This window comes from Equus caballus, chromosome 21 (genome assembly GCF_041296265.1).
Source record: "Equus caballus isolate H_3958 breed thoroughbred chromosome 21, TB-T2T, whole genome shotgun sequence".
Lineage (NCBI taxonomy): Eukaryota > Metazoa > Chordata > Mammalia > Perissodactyla > Equidae > Equus > Equus caballus.
The window spans coordinates 46,861,941-46,889,750 of NC_091704.1; the positions used below are offsets into that span (position 1 = coordinate 46,861,941).

At 42.9% G+C, this 27,810-nt stretch overlaps 1 protein-coding gene across 1 annotated transcript in view; it reads left to right on the plus strand.

The window, feature by feature from the left end:
- MTMR12 (myotubularin related protein 12) overlaps positions 1 to 27,810 on the plus strand; it is a 70,349-nt gene that overhangs the window by 21,348 nt on the left and 21,191 nt on the right. Inside the window, exons 2-8 of the mRNA XM_023625797.2 lie at positions 8,787 to 8,847; positions 11,258 to 11,400; positions 12,765 to 12,837; positions 13,702 to 13,832; positions 15,102 to 15,195; positions 18,921 to 19,050; positions 26,126 to 26,201. Of these exons, the coding sequence (XP_023481565.2) occupies positions 8,787 to 8,847; positions 11,258 to 11,400; positions 12,765 to 12,837; positions 13,702 to 13,832; positions 15,102 to 15,195; positions 18,921 to 19,050; positions 26,126 to 26,201 (708 nt within the window). The remainder of the gene's footprint in view (positions 1 to 8,786; positions 8,848 to 11,257; positions 11,401 to 12,764; positions 12,838 to 13,701; positions 13,833 to 15,101; positions 15,196 to 18,920; positions 19,051 to 26,125; positions 26,202 to 27,810) is intronic.

Sequence of the window (27,810 nt, forward strand, 5' to 3'; positions counted from 1 at the left end):
AGAGGATGGTAACAGCTTAGGATGGGAAGGAGCATGGCAGGTATGGGAGGGTGAAAGAAGGCTGGGGTGGCCAACATGCAGACTGAGGAAGAGGATGGTAACAGCTTAGGATGGGAAGGAGCATGGCAGGTATGGGAGGGTGAAAGAAGGCTGGGGTGGCCAACACGCAGACTGAGGAAGAGGATGGTAAGAGACCAGATTGGACGAGTAGGTATGGGGCCAGGCTGTGCAGGGCCTTATAGGCCATGTCAGGGCATTGCCTTCATCCCACCAATAATCCAAAGCAGACTGTGTTCTGAAAGGATCATTGCTGCTTTAGGGTGGAGAATGGGTTAGAAAAAGGACAGATGGAAAGCTGTTCCCATGGTCCAGGTGGGAGATGATTATGGCTTGGACTAGGGTAGTGCTGGTGGAGATAAGAGAGGAACATGGATTCTAGAAATATTTAATAGGTAATAGTGATGGAATTTGGTGATAGATTGGATATTGAGGGTGAAAGAGAAGGAGGTGTAAAGGGGGACTCTTAGAGTGATCTACAGACTCCATGCTCTTAAAGGAAGCACAGGTGTCCAGGCAACGCATAGCGGTGTTATTTGTGGTTAGAGCCTTTCCTGGAGTGTGGTAAATCCACAGATTCCCATTGAACTCTCAAGGGTTGGTTGGGGTGACAATCAGAGACTTATGCCTTAGAGGACTCAGTACAGTGAGTCATAAGAGGTAACTCTTTCAGCTGGTGTTGAAGAAGCCCCAAAGTTCTTCTGCATGCAGCCGGCCATTACTCCTGGGGGGTAGGTGTTCTGTGTTTTGCTTTTCCTTTCGGCCTCCTTTTGCCTCTCCACAACACTTTCAGCCTTTCCCTGGGCACTTCCAGTGATGCTTACTTTTACCTAGTTGCAGGTGGGTCTGCAGATACATTCACTGATCTTTCACTCCTGTTTTTCCTTCATTCCACATAAAAAGTAGTATGGCATCATGTAAGAACACAGGCTGAGCCAGCTACTGGATTTGACTTTCACCTCCACCATGTACTAGCTGGGTGTCTTCATCTGCAAAATGGAAATAATAGTATAATAACTCTGCTTCAGAGGCTTGCTGTGAAGATTAAATGAGTAAATAAGTATAAAGCCCTTTATTTTTTATTTATTTATTTGTTTTGAGGAAGGTTAGTCCTGAGCTAACATCTGCCGCTCCTCCTCTTTTTTCTGAGGAAGCCTGGCCCTGAGCTAACATTGGTGCCTATCTTCCTCTACTTTATATGTGGGACGCCTACCACAGCACGGCTTGCCAAGCAGTGCCATGTCCGCACCCGGGATCCGAACCAGCGAACCCTGGGCCGCTGAAGCGGAACATGCGCACTTAACCGCTGCGCCACCAGGCCAGCCTATAAAGCCCTTTAAATAATGCCTGGCACATAGGCTCAAGAAACATTTGTTATCATTATTCACCTCTCAACCTCAGTGAGGGCTGGCCCTTGACGTACCCACTTTGGCATTCACAAATTGGACATTTGTGATTTCTGTAGTCGTGATGTAGTAATTCATCATGTCAGTAAGGAAGAGATTGTGTTGCTTGCCCAATTGTAAAGGTCAAGTTGGACAGCCTTTAATCACTCATCCAATAAATTTGCCCACCTTATACATATTCCGAATGAAGCATAATGAGGAGTAGGATGCACACGTAGGAATTTCATCATGTCCTGTAACCCACTTTAAGATCCATATCCAGACCCAGCACATCCAGACGTGGGCACTCCTGTACCCTTGTTGGTAACTGCTGCCCCTCCTCCATTCAACCGTGTTCATTCTCCTGGATCAGCAAGCAACGAAAGTTACAACTCTTTTCTCTTTCTCACAAACATTGAGGCATTATCCCTGTATTTATTAGTTCTTTCTTTGTTTTTCTTATGGAGTTTGAAAAGCTATTGTAAAAATACAGAGGTGAAGGAACTATAGGACATAGCCATTGAGTACTCTCCATTCTGTCTTCCCTACATCCTCCCCACCCCCAATAGATAGCATCCCAAATTAAGAGGAAAAATTCAGTTTTTTGAGGGGAGGGTTTCTTTATGCTTCCTCTTTATATACCCTGATTTATTCAAGTCCTCTAGGTTATTTCTCTTCTCCAGACTGGTGTGTGTGTGTGTGTGTGTATATATATACACACATATATATATATTTTTTTTTTTTTTTTTTTTGAGGAAGCTCAGCCCTGAGCTCTCATCTGCTGCCACTCCCCCTCTTTTTGCTGAGAAAGACTGGTCCTGAGCTAACATCGGTGCCCATCTTCCTCTACTTTATATGTGGGACGCCTGCCACAGCATGGCTTGTCAGGCGATGCCATGTCCACACCCAGAATCTGAACCGGCGAACACCGGGCTGGCCCCCGGACTGGTATATACTTTGGTTTAGGATGGGGAGAATGATGATAGTGGTAGTGGTATTTATTTTTTTCCTGAGTTGATTATTTGTAAAAATTGGATAGTGTATGTTTGAAATTTTTTTGAAGTGTTGACCAGAGAAAGGTTAGCTATTAGTGATGATTGCCTACAGTGTGGCTCCTTAAATTCCAGTGCTCAAGTGCTTATGTAGGTTTTTATTCTCAATTTGTTAGCAGCTTTCAGCAACTTAATCTACTTTCAATAAATTCAGCCTTTGAGAAAGCTTTCGTTTTGTAGGGCATGCGTGAGCAGTCCCTTACTCGAATGTGGTGTTCTCTTAAGAGAGCCATTAGTCTACTTTTTTGGTCTTGTAGTGGGTTCGAAGTACTTTCTATTGCAGAGGATAAGGCACAGAATGACCAGACCTAGGTTATTGTGGGCTCGTAGAAAACAAATCCTATTAATAGAAGAATGACATTTCTTTCTCCATGGCTTCAGATAGTCCTATGTAGTCACAGTCTTATGGAGTTAGGGCCAACTTGGGTGTTGCTAATTACAGGAGTTTCTGATCCACAGGAAAAAAAATTGAGACACCTCCTGAGAAGAGTCAGTTTACTTTAATGTGGGAAACAGGAGGGAGAGAGAAGTAGAAATTATTCTACTCGTGACAGAATCTTGAATAATTGCAACTCTGAAGTAGTATATTTGAATTCTTTGTCTACTCATCAAAGGAAAGAGGAGAAAATGAAAGGAAATCAAGAGGAAGCACAGAGACTGCTGTGTCCAACAGTTGTAAGCCATCCTGTTTACTGAATGTGTGTGCCAGGCATGTACACACACTCTTCACATCTTCATATTGGGTAGTATTGTTTCCATTTACGCAGGAGGAAACAGAAGCTCACTCAGGTTAAATGACTTGCCCAAGGTCATATCTGCAGGTACCAGAGCTGGATTTGGACCATGGCTACAAGTCTGTGTTATTTCTGTTTTTAGTACATGCACAGAGACAAGTTTGGAGAAACAAGGGGAAAGATAAAAATTAAATTATTACTACTATGCTGTCTTAAAAATACAACTTTCTGCCTTAAAAAAAGGTAAATTTTGTTCTAAGATACATATGGAGTCCCATCTAACGTGGATGCAAATACTTCCCCCCCTCAGATTTTCTATTTTAGTGGAGAAAAAAAAGAGTATTAATTGTCCATTTTAGAGCAGTAGAGAGACTTTGAGGAAATGAAATATCTGTGTTATGTCTTTTTAGCACTTTGGTGCCAAATGTAATGGAAAGAAATTGTGTTTTGGAACCATTAGGGCTGTTGCCTCTTGGAATTTGCCCTTCTGGCTGGATGAAATTAAACTGAGACTAACAGCTTCAGGTTTCAACTCAAGGCCCTCATAAGCAGTGAAGGGCTGATGTGAACATTGTAAGCACTGTGGCCTGTGCGAGCTTCGTTGTCGGGAAACCCCAACTCATTCTTTTCAAGATCAGTGATCTTCTGATGGGGCCGTTCCCTTTTCTGCCTTTCCTGAGATATCCTTGGTCTGTCACACTTTTGAGAAGATCTGCAACCTGATTGTGAACTTGGTAAGAAACTAGAGAATTTACTTTCTGAGAACCAATGGAATGAAAACACCCAGGCTGCTTTTCAGCCTCTCAGCAGATTCTCAGGCGTGTTAGCTGACTTTAGCTTTCTTGTGGTTTTGTCCTGTTTGTGGCAGGTCCTTGTTCAGTGAAGTACAGTTCTCTTAAGGGAATTTTTCTAATTTGTTCTCATCCCTTTTGTAATAGGAAACTGGTTCCCTACTATAGGCAGTGGATGTTACAGCTGTTTTCTCTTTTGTAGTAGGAACCTGGAGACTGTGTTTCTAGAACTGGTACACGGCAAAGAATATGGGATCTGGAGTTAGGGCTTGGGCTGAACCCTTGGTTAGTGACTTATTTCCTATAAAAGGAAACTTCCTTAACCTCTTGAAGCCTCAGTTTTGTCATCTGTAAAATGGAGATAATACCAGTTCTAGAGTTCTTGTGAGGATTAATGAGATACTCATGAAATGTATTTATCTGGCACATAATAGAAGCTTAATAAATATTGGCTCTTATCATTATAGTTACAAGCATGCAGGTGAAGTGGCGGCTGAGCCTAACAGATTGTGGAGGGCTTTAATCGCTCTGCACAAACTTGGACGCATCTGTTTTTACTGCTCAGAAGTCGTGAGTTTATGATTTTCGACAGTGTTCCAAATGGCTGGTGTTGCTGTATCATCTATGTTTTGGAATAAAGTCTTGTTATAATCTGTTTAGTGGCATTTGAGGCAGTGGCTCATGCATTTGGTGATTAGATTGCCTTTTCTTGGATGCTGGCTTCTCAGCGGCAGTGTATGTTTTATTGTGTTATTCAGACCTCTCCTTCCCCGTCTGCAGTGCTGAAGGAAGTCTGATGAATAGCCACAATTTCAGGAGGAAGTTGAGCACTGTTAGGAATCTTGGTGGTTTTTCTGTCATCCCCCTCCAATGTTGAAATTCCCACATGCTTCATAAAATATGTGGCCCCTCAGTGACTTAGCCAGCTGGTTTGTGTGTGTTTTCCCGTTTCTCTATCAGATCAGTTTTTGGTCAGCAGCTTGTTGTCAACATCAAAATATATTTAACATTATTCTGGGGAAGAAGAGGAGTCAGTACTTTTAAAATAAAAAATGCGTACTAAGCTTTTGGGGCATTTGACAAAGATGAAGGTGAATTGGAAAAGGTCTCCAGCCTTGTCCTTTTTGCTTCCAGGAACCGCTCTAGTAGATTGATGCTCATTCCTCTGAGAACGCAGTTCCGTGGTGTGATGGAGTGTTTTGGAATGGAGACAGCGGGTCTACAGAAGTCTTCCTTTTTTGTTTCTAGTGAGGGAAAGCCACCTAGCACCCTGCCTCCTTTTGGACACAAATATTCAAGCTCACTTCACCATCATAATTTTGATCTTGGATAGGTGTCTTACGCATTATCTCACAAGGCAGGCAATACAGCTCTTAATTCCATTCTTTTAGATGGGGGCATTGAGGTCAGGACACTCGGCCAAAATCCTCCTGATATCTTTGTAGGCTAGAACCCACCCAGGTTCCTGATTTAGTCCTGTGCTTTTTCCTGAAAGACATTTATTGGAGAAAGTGAATACTATGTGCTTTATTCACTCCCCTGCTTAAAAGCCTTCATTTGCTCCCCACTGCCCACAGCGTAAAGCCCACACTCCTTAAAACGGCCTACAAGCCACCACTCGCCCAGCCGTGTTTCTCACCTCTCTTGCAGAATTGCTTGCTTCCATGTCTTTGCACCTTCTCTTTTCTTTCCTCTTTGTCTGCTTGTCCATCTGTTGAACTCCTGCACATTCCTTACAAGCCGCTTCCCTAGAAGCACGTGCTTTGACCAGTCTCCTTCTCCTCCCTCTCTTGGCCCCCTACACAGTTAGGTCCCCTCTTTTGTGCTCCTGTTGCCCCATGTCAGTACCTTCATTATGGCATCCATCATATTGTATTATGGTTGGACAGGCGTGTTGGTATTGTCTCTTCTCCCCACGGGACCATAAGTTCCTCTTTACTAGTGCTTGGTATGGATTCATTTAAATTATCTTTGTCTCTTATAAATCTCTTTGTCCCTTTCCATGTGCACACCTCAACTATCTTCATCATCCTCTGCTTTAAAATATATATATATGCCTTAGTTTGGAAATGACAAGGCTAAGAGTGATACTGGTTTTTTAAGTTAGCTTCTGCTTTGATGTGTGTATGGCAGTTGGGGTGGGGGGCAGGGTATGTGCCTCTGCACGCAGAGAGGTCATGCAGGGATTGTGGTGGGTAGCAGCAATGGAAAGCCATTCAGAGGGCTTTATCAGCTGAATAATGGCAAAATCCTATGAGGCTTTATGGTTTGGGGGCCTCATACATCCTCACTCCGTCTAAAACCCACACACTTGAGGCAGTGGATGCTAGTTCTGGCATTTTACTCTTTCTTGCCCATCTTACTCATGAGGTAGTGGCTATGACATTGGTTCCTAATCCTATGGCTCTGGATATACTGTACCTTGACATGTTGCGTGACATGATTCTGGTCATTTGTGGTTTCTTTATTGTTAATGCATTGACCTAAGTCAAAACTACCCTTGGTGGCAATCAGCAGAAACCCACTGTAGCTATTTGTGTTAACAAAGAGCTTTATTATAAACATACAGGTGTGATTCATGGAACTGTGGCTAAAGGTGCGGCGTGCGATTGGGCCTCACTAAAGCCTGGAAAGCCGTGGGAGTCTGGGCCATGGTTGTTTGTGTGTGTCCAGGGTTGGGCTTGCATCTCCACATATCCTCTTCATGTGTCTTACTCTCTGCAGAACAGCTTTCTCTGCTTCCGCATATTTGTGGCCAAATCTACAAGTCTGTAGTTTAAGCAGCCAGCTTGATTAGCTTCTCTTAGCTCTTCAGCTAAATTATTAGGAGAGAGAAAATGACTAGCCCTTTGCGGAATTGCTGTCCTTTTCCCTGTGCGGTTGATGGGGAGGAGGTGGTTCACTCCAGGACGCTGGAGCAGCCGGGACCAGTTGTCTGGGGAAAGGCAGTTTGGAGTAGGACAGAATCCTAAAAGGTATCTCCTAATTGTTTTGTTTTTGGAATGTGAAAAAAGAATCCACTAACCATTGCAAGAATTGATGTAGGAAGTTTTGGATAGTATGAATTCTTCATCATCATCAGATGATCCTTCTGTGGACGTAACAGTAGGGTAGTCTTCTCCACTCTGGCTTCATGTTTGAACTGAATTCCAAGCACTAGTCAAGATGATCACTAGAGTTTTCTAACAGCTAATAGAATTTAATGAAGAGCTTTGCTCTCTCCTCAGAGAAAGATGATAGACCTGTCAAAAATAATTATACTTCAATTTAGTTCTTTGCCAATGACAGATGATGAAAATTCTCAGTGAGAATTTCTAAATTACCAAATACTCATATCGTTTATGTATGCAAGAATAGTCCCTCTTGCATCACCTAGAGCAATGCATGAGATTCATCTGGGGAGCTTTTTGCAAAACCAGAGGCCCAGCTGCCTCCCCTACACTGATTCCTCAGGCATGTGGTGGGGCCTCAGTGTCTGTAGAGGGAACAAGCTCCCCAAATGACCTGACACTCCCAAGATTGGGAAGCACTGCCTCAGAGGGACTTGGTTTATTGGCATCTCCTGGGATGGAAATTGTAGCCATCTCTAAAATAGACCATGCTCAAAATGGGTTCTCTGAAACAGCCTGGACTTTCTTCTTCAGCCTCAAAATGGGCTGTCTAATCTCTCCCTGCCTCAGCTCTTCCCACCTTTCTTTTCATCCTGTATTTTAGTCTGGATTAACAACTTCAGAAAACTCATACCACCCAGAGCCTTCTGCCAAAAAAAACAAAACAAAACAAGAACCTTCCTATTTTATTTGTTGACAAAACTGGTTGTGTCTTGTAGAATTTTCCAGTCAGGATTTGACTGTTTGCGTCCCTGTGGTGTCATTTAACATGTTTCTCTGTCCAGTGTTTGTTATAAATTGGTAGATTAATATAGAAGTTCCAGCAGGTTGAGGTTAGATATTTTGGCAAGAAAACCTCATTGATGATGTGGTAGATTGAGAGGCCCATCATGCCTCTCTTTTTGTGTTAACAGTCATTTCTGACTGTTGCTTTGGTTCATTAATTCATTAAGGATTATGCTGATTATCTCTGAATATCCAATAAACACTGGACCCAACATGGAGGCACTTGAAGATATTTTCACTGACAGACAGTGACACACAAGCTGGCCTTGATTCCTCGTTAGAAGTGATTGTATCTCGTGGCGCTGTCTCGTGGGTTTGGATAGTTTAGGATGCGCAGTGTTCCCAGCTGTCTTTAGTGAGTCATGGTATGCCACAGCCGAGATGGATCAGTATTGACTTGATACATTCATATTTTCCTATTCTTACCTTTAAGCCCTTTACGTATGCCCATTTTTCTCTCAAAACCCTTCTTTTGCTTTCAATTCTTGATTCTCCCTGGAAGAAGAGGGGAATCATTTTGTGGAATGTCTTCTGTTCTCTTTCTGACTCTGTGTTTGAGCTGCCTTACTTTGAGCTGCCATGTGACATTTGTTCCTTTAGATAGGGAGTGCCCATCCCTGCCCCTTTGCTTGGGACTACTAATAGTTGTCAGTCCTAAGTAATTAGTTTAATACATTGAACTAATTTGTTGGAATTTTCTGTCTTCCTTTAGTTAAAAATACTTTTTAAGAAAGTAACTAGCTTGTCAAATAAACAAAAAACTCCTGAGGGTAAATGTTTTCTTAGTGTATATTCTGAAAGCATGGCTTTATGTTACTCATTTTGAGCCCTTAAACAAAGAAAAATCTTACCATTTGCTCTTCTCTTTTAGGAAATTCACACAAATGAAAAGGAAGTAACAGAGAAGGAAGTAACTCTTCACTTGTTGCCAGGTAACAGTCGTGCTAGCATCCTACCTCATGTGCAGCTCAAAGCCAATGATAAATTATGTCATCCCTAGTATCACTATATATAAACTCCTTTGTTTTCCTCCAGACAGCATGTGACAGTAATGAGTTGGACAGAAATAGCAAGGTCTTTAGTTCAGTAACCACACACCTGGGTCTGAGTATGACAACATCTGCAAAGAATTTTTCTTATTTTCCCCTCCCCCAAGCTGACAAAAATAAACCTGGGAAATTCTCACTTCTTTCACAAAGAAACGAGGCCTTTTTCAGGTTGCCTTTCTTGGCCCCATCCAGTATTCTGGTCCCCAGTCAGAAAAATCCTGGTCCCTCTCAGAACGCTACACTCAATACATGCTGGGGTTTACCAGCCCCGGGGCTGCCAGGCTCTGCTCTGCAGTCATCACCAAAGAGCCTGGATTGGCTGGATATTTTTGAGTTGGAGGACAGGGACTCTGTAACTTCAGTCAAGTTTTGATCATGTCTGAATTCAGAAACAGAAACTACTTGGTGGCGTAGCCTCTCCATATATGGGATATCCTGGGAGCTGCGCATTCAATTCTTCTTCCACTTTCTTATTTCCAATCTCAAACAGCTTTTTCTTCATAAGTTTTTAAGGGACGTTTTCCCAAAACAATGGTCTGCTTCTGGTACTTTTTGTTTTATTCTAGTTTATTGAGGGGATATGAATATGTGCAAGTTTCTGACTGATCCACATTATTTGGTAAATATATCAGAACCCTTTACTTTTTTTTAAATGTTTTTCAGTTTCAAAGGCTTTTTCCTATAATAATGGCCTAAACCTTAGTCCATACATCCTATTGTCTTTCCTTTTCTTGGGTTATAGTTCCTGAAATCAACTTTTATTTTTAGCTTAGTGTTTGGTACATTCTCCCATCCTCTGGATTACCTGATGGTCCCTTCTAGGTGTGCAGCTGTGAGCTCGTAGTTAACTTCTCTGAGCCCCAGTTTGCTAGACTGGATTGAGATCAAGATTCTGTCTGTACACATGAGTTGATAACTGGAGCAGCACGCCATGCTTGCACAGCCTCACCTGGGTGCTGGATTAGCCACTGCATGCCAATTTTCAGTCTCCAGTTCATGGCCAAGGACTGAGACAGCTTGCCTGGTCGTGGGGAGAGACTCACTATTGAAGTTCTTTCACGCTGGGAGTTGAAAGCACAGAAGCCTTGCTCATGTGTCATCCACCTTGGACTTAGCTGAGGCACTTTTTCTGGGACTATTTTAAACCCTAATGAGGCCTTGACTTCATTGTTTTCTTCAAGCTCTGTGCTCTCTCTAGAGGCTGACTTAGTGACTGAGCCATCTTCCAATATTTTCTTAGTAATTAACCCCTTGGAAGATGAAAAAAGATACCATAATATGTGTTCCTTGATAGTCTTAGTGTCTGAAGCTCTTCTTTGTTTTCATATTGAATTTTTAGCCACAAAGTAAATTTAAAGACATTGAAGGAGACATCCAGAGGGAAATTCTGAGGGGGAGATGATTGTCTTTTGGAGGAGAAGAAAATTCCTTTTCTTTTTCGTTGTGAAGTATTTACACTTAGTTTTTCATTTCTCCCATATCCTTCTCTTTTCCTGCCCTCCCCCGACAGACCTCCAGCCCTCATGAGCCCCTCTGATTCCGGGGAGCAGAGAATGCTTACCTACCCCTCCATCCTAATCTTCTTGACTGTAAAGGGAAGTACTCTATCTCCAGGAAATATGGCTTCTCCTGTGAGCTGGGGGCCTGCAGATAGAGCAGGAAAGGTGGCACACTGAGAGGAAATTCTCTCAACTAAGAAAGACAGGAAACAGTTCTTTTCCCACAAACCTCTGACCTCCCTTTTCCTCCCATCCATGTCTGTGGAGCCAGAATGAGTGTGGTCATGCTGCAACTCTGCATCTGAGGAAGCTGCCTGGAAGCCCTGTGGCCAGGGAGACTCCCCGCTCTCTTCTAGCAATTCCACAGTGAGAAATGGCCCACTCTCACAGGAAAGTGCTTGAGATCTACATTCTAAAGCACACTAGTGAGGCTTTCTGGCTCTCTCATTTAGGGTATTGCTTCTGTGGAACATCTGTTTGCATCCGAGTAATGAAAACACTGTGATCTTCGCTTGCAAGTATAGCTGAGATCATTTCCACCTACATGGAAACTTCCATCACTCACAGTAAGAAGATAGAGAAATGCCTGTGTGAAGGTGTACCTGAGCCATTTCGATTTCAGTTATCAGTGGTCCCCACTCTGCTTCATCTTCTACGTTTTTCAACGCCCGCCATAGTGGGAAGTTCTGGAGTGCTGCACTGTATGGTCCGTTTGTCTTTGCGTAATTAGGGCTGGGGAAGCTTTTACTGTTTACACTGTATGTTCCCTGAGGACTTGTTTTGCTTTCGATCAGGTGAACAGCTGCTTTGTGAAGCCAGCACAGTACTAAAGTATGTCCAGGAAGATTCCTGTCAGCGTGGCATCTATGGGAAACTTGTCTGCACAGACTTCAAGATTGCTTTCTTGGGTGATGACGAATCTGCTTTGGATAATGATGTATGTATGAGCTGCATTTGGCTGAGTTTTGGGGAAGCAGTGCAAATGCAGACCCTTTATCTTTTTCCCAGCTTCTCAATGACTTCCCCCTCAATACACAGAAACACAAAGGACAGAAGTCCTCACCACTAGGCCTCTCTCTATCCTATGGGGTTTCTCCATTGGGAGGACTGTTCTAAAGTTTCCCACCTGTGCCTCATGTCAGGTTGGCTTGTGTTTGACTTTATAGGTTGACACCAACTTTTTCTTAATTTCTTCTGTATTTCAGCACAGTATATCGCTCCTTGGAATTACATCTCCCCAAATAGACTAGTTCCCCCTGTTGTCTCTATACTAAACTCTTTCTCAAATTCAGGAAGTGAATTTAGTTATGAAACCGATGCTGAATGCAGCACTTGAATTTGGGTTTACTTTATGTTTATGGACTCTGCGTGGAGTAGCAGTGTCCCTGTGAGACTTGTCCCTGCTTCTGATGAACGAGCAGTGGAGCGAGGAGAGAACGGCCCACCCCACTCGGAGAGCACTGTGCCTTCGTGGAAACCCGGCCGTCCTGGCCGCCCTCACTTCTTAAACAGCAGCCCCACTGCTGTCTTACAGGGTGGTCTCCTGTGCCGCTGTCCTCTGGAACGGCTTGGTTCTGTATAAAGACAGTGTTTACAGAAACTCGAACCTCCCGGTGTTTTCTCCTAAAGCTGGCTTCACTGTCACTCACCTGTTTGCATGTGTGTGGAGAAATCTTAGCCTGCATGCCACTTCCCAGCACCTCTCAAAGTGATCGTGTGTGGCATGGCAGGCTTGCCTGGGAGCAGCCCAGGAGTGGCATGTTTGAAAAACAAGTGCTCACCAGCATTTCTCACACGCTCCATCGTCCCTTTCCTAGGGAGGTGGCTATATTTCCCTGGGGTTTTTTTGTTTTTTTTTTGTTTTTAAGGTGTACACTCTTTATTTTTTTTCCGGTTTTATTGAGATATAATTGACATATTGCATTAGTTTAAGGTATACAACATAATGATTTGATATGTGTGCATATTTTGAAATGATTACCACAATAAGTTTAGTTAACATCCATCACCCCACATAGTTAGAAAAGTTATTCTTTGATGAGAACTTTTGAGATCTACTCTCTTAGCAGCTTTCAAATATACAGTACAATGTTGTTAACTGTAGTTGCCCTGCTGTACATTACATCCCCAGGACTTAATCTTATAACCAGAAGTTTGTACCTTTGACTGACTCCCTTCACCCATCCCCTCCATCCCCCCACCATTTCCCTTAATGTGCAAGTGGAGAATGATGATTTGCTCTGCCTATAAATGTCTAGTGCATAGAAATGAGTCACAGTTGTTTCCTTTTGAATCTTTTAGGAAACCCAGTTTAAGAATAAGGTTATAGGAGAAAATGACATTACACTCCACTGTGTTGATCAGATTTATGGAGGTAAGTGTCTGTTTTTCCCTGGGGTGTTGCCAGCCTTTGAAAGTATAGCTGATAATGATAATGTTTTTTTGGTCCTTTATACTTTACTGAAATTTCTTCACATATTTATCCTGTTTAAATCAGTTTTATGGATGATAAAGTTGAGATGTGAAGTGGCTTATTTGAGGTCACTCAGCTGGAGGAGCTTGGACTTGAACTTGGAACCTGTTTTTTCTAATGCTCCACGATGCCTTTATGTGCTAGATGTTGGTCATACTTTTTGCTGTCAGTGTTAGCTGTGTGGGTTTTACTTTAAAGGCGAGTCTGAAAAGGGTCTGTTGTACTGCACTTGGATGTCTTTTCTGCTTCCTAAACAAGCCTCTCTCTGCTCCACTTCTCCATTTTTGAGGTCAGGGCTTTTTCAGAAATCATTCAGTAGCCATTTACGATGTTCCCAACACCAGTAGGTGCTGCGTGGTCCAAACTCTGGGACAGGGAGGAAGGTGTCAGGATGGGCCCTAGCCATAAACCCAGGAGTTGACTGTCCCCAAAGCACGTCACTGGTGATCTCCCTTCCACCTTTCTAACCCCAGCTTTCGGAGCTGGGTTTTCTGCACATCAGTGGAGTCCGTTGTGCCATCAGTGGCCTGTCCATTTTGGTCTTGTGCTTACCCCGGAGGAATGAAGAACCCTGACTGTTTTCAGAGAGCCAAGGCCCCTGCTGAGTGGGACTCAACCACTTGGTGCTGACAGTATCTAGAAGGTAGCACCTTTCCTCTCACTTCTGAGAGGCGTCTAAGAAGTTAATGTCTACCTTGTTTCTTTAATGTTAGCTTGTTGCCTTATAACATGATTTCCCTTCTTGATTTCATCATTGATGTCTAGTGTTTGATGAGAAAAAAAAAACTCTATTTGGACAACTGAAGAAATACCCTGAGAAACTCATCATCCACTGCAAGGACCTCCGGGTATTCCACTTTTGTCTGAGGTACACAAAAGAAGAGGAAGTCAAAAGGGTAACTAGTTGCATGTGTTTTCAGGTTTTATTTCCCGTCAGATTTTCCCTTCTAACTCTAGTTTTTGCTTACATTGCATGAAGGTTGAGGGGCACTTTTTACTCTGTAAAGTTGAATCTGACTATAATCTCATATGCTTTGATTAGAATTGAGAGATAATTTGGTAAACATGACTGCATTATCTTGGCACATACTACCTTCAGCCCTTTACTTCATAGCATTTTTATTCCTGAAGCCTCTACAGGGTGGGAGGTGGTAAACCAGCATCAGGACGTGGTCGGGAAAGGGAAGGACGGAGCAGCTGGAAGCACCCTCTTCCCCAGCCTGCAACAGCCTTCTCGAAGGGCAGTAGCAGGGACCCCCTGGTGGAATGAATGGGTTTCCCTCTGGGAGGTAGTGGCTGCGTGTGGAAGGAGGAGGAGGTACGTGGGTCATGTGGGCAAAGCCGAATCACCAAATGAGCCTGTGCTTTTGGACATTTAGTAAACTTAGTCTGGTTGCCACAGCAAATTGAGGTATATCACTGGGTGAGCTGGTTATAGTGGTTTCTCTAATGAAGATATTGAAGGTCTCAAAGTTGCCACTGTCATGGTGATGAATACATCAGGGGAAAGCCAGGGAGAGGCCAGTTCCTCTGTTGTCCTTGGCTGCAGTGAGTTATGCATACTTTATAGGTAACCCCTTCATTTTCTTCCAGGTGGTGTGGCCGTTCAGTTAGAATAATAAACACGATTCCAGTATCTATTCTGAGCAGAAAAGGAGCAGTGTAGATATGGAAAATTCCCTGAGAAGCCAGAAACTTTCATTTTGAATGATGATTTTAGTCATCTCTGCAAACATACTTTTGTTTGAAACATCGCACAAAAAGCGTGGTGGATTGATTTCTTTTCCTTATCTTCTAGAAGATCCTAAAGGCTGCAACAAGTAGATCAGAATAGCAATGAGTCTTGGTTATTATCTCACATCAGCTGTATGTCTTTGACATGTCAGATTTTTAGAGTATCTGAATATGGCGCTAAGTTTTCTTAGCACTTCGTTTTTAGGAAGTTAGACTGTGTTTTAAAAATTTCCCTAGAAGTTCAAAGCTTTTAGAAAACCTGACAAAATAGTTAGCATTCTGTTTGTTTAGCATTATTCCAAGAGATGAAGTCATGGATACAGACCTTGGTGAGAGTTAGCATGACTGAAAACCTAGACACCTTGGTTCTTGTCTCTCTCAGTGTTATCTGCCAAAAGCCTGACTATATACATTGCTTGGTTCTTTTCCAGATTGTGAGTGGCATCATTCATCACACCCAGGCCCCTAAACTGCTGAAACGACTGTTCCTGTTTTCCTATGCAGCCGCAGCACGGAACAGCACGGGTAAGTGTCGCTGGGTTTTAATTTGTGGGGAGGCAGGACCCTTTCAATTCCTACCTGAAACTAGTGGAAGAAAACCCAGCCATGAGTTTTGTTTTTCCTCTTCTCAAACAATTGGTGACCTCTTGCTTGGGTGACTCAAGTTTCCTTTAAAAAAAGTTTCTATTTTTTTTCCTGTGATCTTTGTTGCTTTAACTTATCTTTTAGGTTGTTCACTTTTTGTGAGGGATTATTTGTTTTTTATGAAAGAGAAAATCAATATATTGTAACTGGGAATGTGAGTCTATAAAGAAACGAAATTGAGACAAGTTTACAACAACCCTACTGGGGCTGGCCCAGTAGCATAGTGGTTAAGTTCGTGTGCTTGGCTTTGGCAGCCTGGGTTCACAGGTTTGGATCCCAGGTGTGGACCTACACACTGCTCTTCAAGCCATGCTGTAGCAGCATCCCACATACAAAATAGAGGAAGATTGGCATGGATGTTAGCTCAGGGTTAATCTTCCTCACCAAAAAAAAAATATATATCTATATATATATACACACACACACACACACACTTTTTTGTATATATATTTTATATACAGGTTATTTTATAAAATAACCTGATTGTCCTGGGTTCTTTTTCTACTTTAATATACTTGATTTCGTTTCATAAGACTCTAGAAAATAAGACTCTTGCATTCTAGAAAGTTTTTAAGAAACCAGAATGTACTTTACAACAGATATTTTGGGGGAAATGAAACAGTTGTACATAAGAGAGCACATCAAAAACCCAGTTTGGTTAGAAAACTTGAGATTCTAAATGTTTTCTCTTTAGTTCACTGAAGGAGAGCAGTCTTTAAGTAAGAAACTTCAGTCATCTGAATTAGCCGTTAAAAATGCGTAGCGCTGTGCAGTGTTTCCACAGATGTCCGTCTTCCTTCTCTAGACCGCTCCCCTCCATCTGTTCACTTGCTCTGCCCATTACTGTTCACAGGAAGTTGATGTTTTGTGATCCTGTGTGCCATGTGCTTTTCGTCAGGGAAGCGGCGTGTTAATTTTAACGTCATAGATCAGACTTTCTGTAGTGCACTAACTGCTCATTTGGGAAACGTTTATCTAATGGTTGCTATGGGTCAAGCAGTGTGGGGATATGGAGCTGAACAGTACTGAATCCTTGCGCTCTAAGAGCATCAAGTCAACAGGCGGCTGAGCGGTGTATCCTCTGGTGGAAGGGGCCATGAGGACAGAAGCAGGAAGTCTCCAACCCCACTGAGGGAGGGAGGGCAGTCAGAGGGCCGAGGCTATGCCTGAGCTGGTAGTGGAGGGTGTGGGAGTGTCTCTTATGCCCAGAGGAGTATTTTAGGTAGAGGATTGGCATGTGCAGAGTAGATATCTGGGAGAGCAGGTTACGTTTTGGGAACTATGGTGGTTTAGTAGAAAAGGTATGAGTTTCGAGGTCTGTCCCACCTGAGTTCAAATCCTTGCTCAGCTGCTTAGTAGCTGTGTGATCCTAGGGATGGCACTTAACCCTTGGGCCTCTGTGTCTCATTTTAAAAACAGCAGTGTTCATACTTCCCTTGAAGTGTTGTAAAGATTGTAGATTGTTAAATGCATGGCACGTTGGGTACAGTTGTTAAGTGAGGGTTGGGAGTATAACTACGTATTATTCAGGACAGATTATGTTCAGAGAATTAGATTGACGTAAATATACTTAGTATGACTATTAGGCTGAACGTAAAATGTGTTACTTAATTCAGTAAGTTCATCTTTGTGAATGACAGATCTTTTCACTGTCGATGTGTGTCCAACTGCTAATTAACTGGGTCCTACCTTACAACAGCTTGTTGCAATGAAAGATACACAAAATATGACTTCTTTGTTGATTACTATAGTTTATATAAACTTTTACTGGTTTACGTTTGAAAAATCATACTCAATTTTAGGAGTTCTGCCTCTTCCTCATATCCTGATTCTTGGTCTGGACCCAGCGTAGGACAGTCTCTCGGCTCGCCAACATATGTTGATCTCTGTGCGGAAACTCTTACCTTGATCGACACTGGCAGTTTCATTACCTTATGGTGGCTTTTTGTGCCAGAAGGCTCAGGATATGTTCCATCTCTTTTATTCTAGTATGAGTCCATCCTTCTTTTCTCCTCCTTCCAACCTCCATTTTTTTTTAGAAGTAAACGTTACAACTGGTAGATGTGAATTGACTGATTAGCTTATTCACTGAGTAAGGATTTGTAGAGGTGGGTGCTTTGCAATCTGAACATCTTTAATTATTCTCAGGCTTAATATTTACAGATGTGCTTTAGATGAAAGGTCTTAAATGCTTATAACATGGGATTTTAGGGAAGGACCTATCTATATTGCTAGGAAGATGACCTATGCTTGAATTGGAGTATTATTATTTATGTCCATGGGGAATTTTTTTTTTTGCATTTATTACCTTATGGAAATTTCCTTGAATTCAAGCTCTGCCATTGCCTAGCTCTGTGACCTTGGGCAAGTTACTTGACCTTTCTGTGCCACATCTGTAAAATGGAGGAAATAGTATTACCTACCCGATACGGTAGTGAGAATTGAGTTAATAAAGGTAGTATGTTCAGAACAGTGCCTGGCACACATAAGCTTAACTACTGTTTTTATCATTATTCTTATTATCATCCTTTTAACAATGATCTGATTTTATTAAAAGGAGCAGGTGGGAGTTTTATCAGATTTTATTTTTCCCAGAAGGCTTGTGTTTTTAAGATATGCAAGGGCTTGAGCTAACTGATTTGTGTGAATTTCCAAGACTATTGTGGTGCGTGTCACCCCCAGCAAGCAATGCTGTGGCTCAGGAGAGGAGCAAGGACACATCTGCCAGGCTGGAGAGCAGTGTGCCTGGGCATCTCCTGGCAGGTAGTAGCAGGGCATGGCTAGGGTCATAGTACCTGTCAGCGTGACATGGCCATCAGTTGGCAGGCCCTGGCCTTCGCTGTGGCTGTCTGATTTGTTCATGGCCTTTAGTAACCAGGTGTCACACTGGAGAGTCCTCCTGCTGGCAGTGCATCTTCCAATTGAAGGAGGATTTACATTCAGGAGTCTGACATGCTATTCAAATACGTTTGCCATCCTATGCACACACTGGTAAGGCTAAAAATATTTTATTATTTTAGCATTTGTACCAGCCCTGTCTTTTAGTACTTCACAGGATCTTTTTATGTTATATAAATTATCTCATGGTCAGATGACTGAAAGTGAAGCTATAAATTACTTTTGCAAGGAATGGAACAAGAACAACTTCTTTTCTCCAGTATAAAAAGACAGAGCTTTGGTTGTAATTTTGGATTAATGACCAAAAAATAAAGAAAGAAAAAGGTTAGGACTAAGCAGTGAATTCATTCTGCTTGGATAAAAATGGGCTTAGTATGGGGCTGGCCCCGTGGCCAAGTGGTTAAGTTCACGCACTCCGCTTTGGCGGCCCAGGGTTTCGCTGGTTCAGATCCTGGGCTCGGACATGGCACTTCTCATCAAGCCATGCTGAGGTGGCATCCCATATGCCACAACTAGAAGGACCCACGACTAAAAATACACAGCTATGTACCGGGGGGCTTTGGGGAGAAAAAGGGGAAAATAAAATCTTTTTTTAAAAAAAAGGGCTTAGTGGAGGAAATTTGGGCCTGAGGATCCACTCTCACATCATTAAAATACCGGTGCTTCAGGACAAGATTTTATTGTCTTTTTAAATTTTGTTTTGTTAGCCACCGATCCCAAGAACCACACCGTGATGTTTGAAACACTTCAGGACTGGTGCTGGGAACTGGAGCGGACCAAGGGCAACATGAAGTACAAGGCAGTGAGGGTCAATGAAGGCTATCGAGTCAGTGAAAGGTAAGCCTTCAGGGCTGGGCTTTTCTTAACAGCTTTATTGAGATTTCATTCACATGCCATACAGTTCACCTATTTGAAGAATATAGTGTTTTTAGTATAGTCACAGGGTTGTGCACCCATCACCACAGTCAATTTTAGAACATTTTCATCATCCCAAGAAGAAACCCCATACCCCCCCTTAGTAGTCACTCCCCAGGTGCCCCCTACTCCTCCAGCCCTAGGCAAGCTCTAATCTACTTCTATCTCTATAGATTTGCCTAATTCTAGGCATTTCATATAAATGGAATCATATAACATGGGGTCTTTATGCCAGCCTTCTTTCACATAGCATAATGTATCAAAGCTCATCTATTTTCTAGGATATATCAGAATTTCCTTGTTTTCTTTTGGTGAGGAAGATTGGCCCTCAGCTAACACCTGTTACCAATCTTCCTCTTTTTGCTTGAGGAAGAGTAGCCCTGAGCTAATACCTGTGCCCATTTTCCTCTATTTTTTGTATGTGGGTCGCTGCCAAAGCATGGCTTGATGAATGATGTAGGTCCATGCCTGGGATCCAAACTGGCAAACCTGGGCCACCGAAACAGAGCACATGAACTTAACCACTACGCCACCAGGCCAGCCCCCAGAATTTCATTTTTTAATTATTACTGAATAATATTCCATGATATGGATATACCAGATTTTATTTATTCATCAGTTGATGGACATTTGGGTTGTTTTCACTTTTCAGCTGTTATGAATGACGCTACTATGAAGATCTGTGTACAGGGTTTTGTGCTGATGCATGTTTTCGTTTCTCTTGGGTCTCTACCTCGGAGTGGAATTGCTAGGTCATAGGTCATATAGTAAGTCTGCATTTAACCTTTTAAGGAACTGCCAGACTGTTTTCCACAGCAACTGCACCATTTTCCTTTCCCATCAGCAGTATGAGTGTTCCACTTTCTCCACATCGATACTCTGCTTTTTAAAGAAACCCTTGAAGCGTTCCTTAAAACATTCAAAAGTGAATTTGTGTCTTTTTCACCCCATTATTGTATCTGTAATCTAAGTGTAAAACTCTTAGAGGCATTTCTGAATTTATATTATGTATTTGCTTTCCTTTTATCAAGCACTTCATTTATTCATTCAATAAAATTTTTTGAGTGCCCACGTGTGCTAGGCAGCATCCCAGCTGCTAGAGATGCAGCAGAAACAGAGAGCCCGGAAATGCCTGCCCTCCTGGAGCTGCTTTCTCAAGGGAGGAAAACGACATAGGCTAATGACTCATTGTGTGTATTAAAAAGTAATCTGGGGCTGCCCCGGGGCTGCCCCATGGCCGAGTGGTTAAGTTCCTGTGCTCTGCTCTTGTGACCCAGTGTTTCACCGGTTCGGACCCTGGGTGTGTACATGGCACCACTCATCAGGCCATGCTGTGGCTGCATCCCACATGCTACAACTGGAAGGACCCACAGCTGAAATATACAACTATGTACTGGAGGGATTTGGGAAGAAAAAGCAGGAGGAAAAAAAAGAAGTTTGGCAACAGTTATTAGCTCAGGTGCCAATCTTAAAAAAAAATTTTAAAGTGAAAAATAAATAAAAGGTAATTAGTGCTATGGAGAAAAACAGATCAGGCAAGGGGTTAGGAAGTGCTGGAGGTGTTGGTGGGAGGGTTGGTCGGGCAGAGGGAACAATAGGAACAAAGGCCCTGAGGTGGAATCTTGTCTGGCTTGCATGAGGAACAGCAAGGAGCCCAGGTGCTGGAGAGGAACCAGCAAGGGACGGAGCCATAGGAGTGAGGTCAGGGCAGAGAGGGGCGCTGGGGGTGCCAGGTCAGGAGGCTTTCCCAAGAACCTCTACTGCAGTGAGGAGAAGTCTGAGCAGAGGCGTGATGTTCTCTGACCTACATTTTTAAAGGATGACTCTGCATAATCCTCGTTTAGAAACTTGAATCGTATCATTTTGGAACATACTCCACAATACCTACCAACAGTTTCATAAACTTGTATTTTCATGGAGCACTTTGTTTTCATGATTCTGATGGACCTCTTCAGATCAATTTTGGTTTTGATCACTCTCAAACATTTATAAGGTTAGCCTTCCTGTCACAGCGTAAACTGGGGTGACTGGGGAGCGGCCTGCGGGCAAGTGTCTGTATGACACTCCCCCCCGCCCCCTCCCCTCTTTAGAGCCACAAAGCTTGAAAAGGAAAAGCTAGCTCTTGCTCAGAAAGAGGTTAGAAACCCCCGCTCCTAGGAGGGAAAATTTTGTAATGTGATATTGATACTGATAGAAGGCATTCCCATTCCCAGAATTGCTTTTAAAAAAATCCTGCCACATACCAGTTGAATTCATTGGTATTTGCGTAGATGTCAGCACATCAACAATGAACCCAGTAGAGAAGGCAGGAGGGAAGCTTTTAATTAGTGGTCAGTGGAGAGAATGGAGCTGTAGCAAGATTTTGGTTCTCAGCGTGCTCAGTGCAGATGCACTCCCCTTGGACTGCCCCAGCCGTGCACTCCCCATTCCTGCCTTTCTGTCCCGTGGAGCTGATACGGGAAAAGCCGTGCTTTGTTTCTCACCTGGACCACTGTGGTGGCTGCCTGCGTGGACTCTCCTATCTCTCTGTCTCCCAGCTTGCACTCTGTGTAGCCAGCCGGGCGAGCATCTCCAGTGTGCATCTGATCATCTTATCCCCTGCTTCAGTGGCTCGCCGCTGTTCTTGGTCTATATATAGGCAACGCTCTTAACGAGTGCTATAGGGCCCTCTGTGGTTTGACTCCTGCCTGATTCTCTGACTGTGTATACCTCTCTCACCATACCGCACCCTACCATAGACCTTGCCTGTACTGTCTCCTGTCTGGAATGCTCCTTTTACTTCTAGCTACACAAGTGTAGTTACCTCCACTTCATCTGTCAGATCGTAACTCAGGTGTCACTTTCTTAGGGAGCCTTCCCAGGACTAGGTCAGGTCTCCTTGTGAGAGCTTTCATTGCACACTGCAGGCCTGTCCTGACAGTACGTCCTGTGGTTGTGAGTTTATTTTTATCTGTCACCATTTGGTTAATGCTTGTTTCTGCAACCTGTCAACTCTGGGGAATCAGGGATACTGTTTTGCTCATCATTATATCCTCAGAGCCAAGTACAGTGCCTGGTTTGTAAGAGGTGTTCAGTAAATAGGGGACTGACTGACTGAATGAATGAAAGCCCCTGTAGCTATGCGGGGCTTCAGTCAGTTTGGATAAGAATAAGAAACTGAGTGTCCTCTCCACCTTCTCCCAAGGTCAGAGCTGGCTCTTGCAGTCCCAGAGCCTGTGCTTTCAGAAAAGCCTTTCTCTCATCCCACCTCCCTGTGAAGGTATCAGAAGGTCCAGAACCCTGTGGGGTGTCTGTAACACAGAGGGAACCTATGACCTGGCTGACGCTGCCACAGGAAGACGCTGCTACTCTAATGTTGTCACTCTGGGGGTTCCTGCGCCCTAAGTAGGGCTGTGCCTGAGTGGATCATACAACTTCTCTTGAGTAAAGTTGTCCCATATTTGGAGAGGCTGTTTACTTTGGATTCGAAACTCATCCTAAAGAGTAAAATGAGTGCTTTCCAAGGAGGGGGGAGGGTTCGTTGCTTGTAGACACCAGAGTCTCATGGCAGAGGCTCCGTAGAACCACCTCAAGTTCATTGAGATGGGAGGGACAGCTCAGACTCCCCTCACTGGTGTGCAGCTGTCCATCTCTGCGCAACCTCCTTTCCTGAGTGACTGCATGATACGTATGCTAATGTACTTGGTTCTGACATTTTTTTTTTCCCCTTCAGTAAAAGACTATAAGAGAAAATTAATTGGTTAACCAACGTAAAATATTCAATCTCACCAGTAGGGGAAGACATGCAAATTTTTTAAACCAATGTGGCTCCATCCCAGCCTTGTAGAATGAGCCTCTGGGGAAGGAGCTGAGAATCTGGTTTAAACAACCCCATGGGGACTCGGCTGTACTGTCTGAGAAACAGTGGTCTATTTGTAAATTGCCATCTGGAACAGTGCTGCTCACAGTCTATGTGCAGCTAGGTCGTCTGGGAGGTTTGTTAAAATGCAGATTCTGATTCTGTAGGTCTGGGGTCTGTCTGGAGAATCTGCGTTCCTTAAAGCATCCAGGTGATACTGCTGCATACTTTGAGTAGGAGGGTCCCTTATTTTTTTATTTTTTTTTTTAAAGATTGGCACCTGAGCTAACAACTGTTGCCAATCTTTCTTTTTTTTTCTGCTCTTTCTCCCCAAATCCCCCCAGTACGCACCTGTATATTTTAGTTGTGGGTCCTTCCAGTTGTGGCATGTGGGACACTGCCTCAACATGGCCTGACGAGCAGTGCCATGTCCATGCCCGGGATCTGAACCAGCAAGACCCTGGGCTGCCCAAGTGGAGCACACGAACTTAACCGCTTAACCACTCGGCCACAGGGCTGGCCCCCAGCAGGGTCTTTTAGAACCACAGCTTTCATCCTGATTGCACACCTGGAAAGCTTTTAAGCTTCTGATATTAAATCGTTCTGGGTTGGAGCCTGGACATTGGGAGTTTTTTAATCTTCCCGTATGATTTTAATGGACCACCTGAGTTTGAGAGCCATGGGTCTGTGAAGAGGTTTTTACTTCAGCAACAACACCTGAAGAAGGGATGCCTTTCTGCCCACCCACTTAAGTAGACGTAGAAGAAAATATTCCAAGTGCTTCACAACCTCAGAAGCCAAGTAATTCTTCCAGGGTTTGATAGTTTGAGGTATCTTAGCCTTGACCAGTGGTTCCCAAACCTGGTTTTACATCACAATATCATGGGGGCTTTTTTCTTAATTACTTTTTAGGTTGTTTTAATGGAAAATTTCAAGCAATGTAAAAGAAGAGAATATGAATTTCCTTTTACCTATCACCCAGTTTCAACAGTTATTAATTCATAGCTACTCCTGTTTTCTCTATGCCTCCACCTGCTCCCCCACTCCTCTGGATTATTTTGAAATAAACCCCAGAGCTCATCAAATTTCATTCATAAATATTTCAGTGCCCATCTCTAAGAATTAAGGACTCCTTTTTTTAAAGATTGGCACCTGAGCTAACATCTCTTGCCAATCTTTTTTTCTTCCTCCTCCTCTTCTCCCCATAGTGCCCCAGTACGTAGTTGTATATTCTAGTTGTAGGTCTTTCTGGTTGTGCGATGTGGGATGCTGCCTCAGCATGGCTCGCTGAGCAGTGCTAGGTCTGCACTCAGGATCTGAAATGGTGAAATCCTGGGCTGCTGAAGCAGAGCGTGTGAACTTAACTGCTGAGCCATGGGGCCAGCCCCAAGGACTCTTTTTGTAAATATAGCCATAAAACCATTATCATGCCTTTCAAATTTAACATTAACCCCTTAATATCACTCACCATGGTGGTCTAGTGGTTAAGATTTGGTGCTGTCACCACTGTGGCCCGGATTCATTTCCTGGTCAGGAAACCATACCACCTGTTGGTTGTCATACTGTGGTGGCTGCGTGTTGCTGTGATGCTGAGAGCTATGCCACCAGTATTTCAAATACCAGCAGCATCACCCATGGTGGACAGGTTTCAATGGAGCTTCTGGACTAAGGCAGACTAGAAGGAAGGACCTGGCCACCTACTGCTATAGAAAATGGCCATGAAAACCCTGTGAATAGCAGCGGAGCATTGTCTGAGACAGTACTGGAAGGTGAGAGGGTGGCACAAAAAGACTGAGCAGGTGCTCTGCCGTCACAGCGTTGCTAGGAGTCATAATCAATGACATTAACAACATCATTCAGTCCCCAGTGAGTGTTCAAATTTTCCCCATTGTTTTATAAATTTTTTAATTAATTTATCTTTCATCTTTTTATCTGTTTTATCATTAATAAAGATTCAGTGAGATTGGTATCTTGCAATTGGTTGATAGGTTTCTGAAGTCTCTTAATGTATAGATTCTCATAGAATCATCTTTTTCTTGCAATTTATTTGAAGAAACCAGGCCATTTTTTGATAGTTTCCCATAGTCTGGGTTTTGATGATCACATCTCCATGATGAGGTTTAAAATGTTGCTTCATCCCCCTTGAATTGATTAGATCTAACAGCTTGATCACAGTCAAATTCTGATCTCTTCCATTCAGGAAATCCATCTTTCCCATGCATGAGCTAATACTTAAGAGATTTACTTCAAACATGCAGCATGCATACAAACACCATCTGCTTATTTTCCATCATAGTTCTTACACCATAGGCACCTTCTTATTTCTCATGAGCCTTTATTTCGAGCTTTTGGAGAGAAAGATGTTTACAGCTCCACAGTGGTAGAACTAAGGTGGCCTTATTAATAAAACCTGCTTCTGCTAATTAGAGGAAGAGATGGTGTCCCCATATATCTCTGATCACTGCAACTCTGAAAACCTGACTTTTCCACGTCCTGCTACTTAGGAGGTTTGTTCTTGTGAGAACCTAAGTTTTCTCCTGTAGAACTAAAGTCATACTGCTTGGACTCAGGTCCCAGCTCCACTAATGCTGACTAGTTGTGTAACCTGGGAAGGGCCTTAGTGCTATGTCTCCTTTCTTTATCTGTAAAACGGAAATGATAATAATGCATATCTCACAGGGTTGTTGGGAGGATTAAATGAATAATTTGTGTTAAGTAATTAGAACGAGAGAGAGTCTGGCATATAGTAAGCACTTATATGTTGTTGTCAGAGCACTTGATAAAGTGTCGTGGCAGCAGTTGTCATAATTACTGATTTTCGTGTTAGACTGACTGAAAGCAACACAGGTGTTTATATTGTCACTATATGATGAGGAATATCACGTATTCCAATCCTCTCATTTTATGCATGAGGAAACAGACCCAGAGAGGTGGAATAACTTCCCTAGGGTTACGCATAGCCAGAGGCAGAGCTAGGATTTGAACTCTGATCCCCAACTGATTTGACCAGCAGCAGTTCATCTGCACTGGCTTTTCTTAACAGGGAAATGTGGTCCATGTCATACCACCCTGCTTGGCGTCCTGTGTTCATTGAAGTCAAGCTTTCATATTTAGTGAGTTACCTCTAGTTCTGAAACTGATGACATCTCTTTCTTCTAGGTTGCCAGAATACTTTGTTGTCCCCACCCCTCTTCCTGAAGAGGATGTGCCACGCTTTCAGGGTCACGGCATACCAGTAAGTGCATCTAGAAACCCAACTGCCATGGGTCACTCATCAGCCCATGCTGGCAAATTATCCTACTTACAGCCCTCGGCTTTGGTACTAAAGAGTTTGTCCTCAGTCCAAGAGTGATCCAAAAATATCTTAGGGACTCCCCAGAGGAGTCTCTTGGACGTGAGGCTTCCTGGGACAGACTTCTAAAGTTTTCACAGATGCACTGGAGTTCTTAGCAGAGACATCTTTGAACAGCTTTAAGAGGATTACAGATCTGACTAGTGTTGAAAGCCAGCCTGATTTAACACCTAAGTCATTTTGAGGCTGAGCCAACTACTCTGATGGTAGTAGAGTTTAAGATTCTTTTTGTCCTGCACCATTCATCTTTGTGTGGGTGTGGCAGTGTTTTCTCCCAGAGACAACATGGAGAGCTTACTTAGTTTTCACAGAATAGACTGGGATGGGAGCCATATTTAATGTGTCACTGATCAAGGAAAGCAAGACTCTGGCAATTACCCCAGTTTCCAATTGGTGGTTGGGAGTTGCCAAGCCTGCAGGGAATTTAGTAAGGAATGAGAATTACAAATAAATGCTGTGCTGTGCACATGAATGGTTCAACAAAAAGATCTCTCTTGTGTCGGAGGCAAAATGTCTAAGCAGGGATCACATGCCCAGAAATGAGAGCAGGCCAGGCAGGTAATGAGCATGGCCCTTGCACTGAACCAGAGACCTTCTGCCTGGTCCAGGGGGTGGCTGCTCTTCTGTACCAGTTGGTTCATGCCATATGGAAATATGGGCCTGATCTTGCCAGATGTCCTGATTTCTTTGAAGATTTTTATGTGAGTTTTTCCGATTTCTAAATGTATGCAACTGATTCAAATGTTTCAAAAATATGTCTTTGGGCCAGAGTTGGCTCATGTCCCACAAGTTTGCAACCTTTGATTTAGAGCAATGATTCTCAAACTTTCCGGTCTCAGGACTCTTTATGCTCTTAAAAATTATTGAGGATCTCAAAGAGTTTTTGTTTATGTGGTTTTATCTATTGAGATTTGCCATATTAAAAATTAAAACTGAGAAGTTTTTTAATGTTTATTGTGGTAATAAACTCATGACCTGTTAACATAAATAACATATTTCTTTGAAAAAGAACTATTATCCAAAACAAAAAAATAGAATAGCACTGTTTTACATTTTTGAAAATAGAAGACAGCTATGTTCTTACAGTGGCTTCTTTCATTCAGTCTGTTGTGGTATGTCTGGGTTTGGTTGAAAGTATTTGAAGGAAATCCAGCCTCACACAGATACATATTTGGGAAAGGGAAGAATATTTAATAGCCTTTTCAGGTAATTGAGAATATTGTTTTTTGATGGTACACCAAAAAATTGATGAGGTGGTTTCATAAGGGTTAGTTGCAATAAGGAATCTGAAAACAATCAGTGAACTTTTCATTCACTGCTAAATTAAAATCCGTTGGTCTGTCTTGTACTTTGAAAGGATCTTAAAACATGGTATAAAAATTTTACAACATAATACAGTCATGCGTCACTTAACGAAGGGGATAGGTTCTGAGAAATGCATTGTTAGGCGATTTCATCGTTGTCTGAACATCATAGAGAGTACTTACACAAA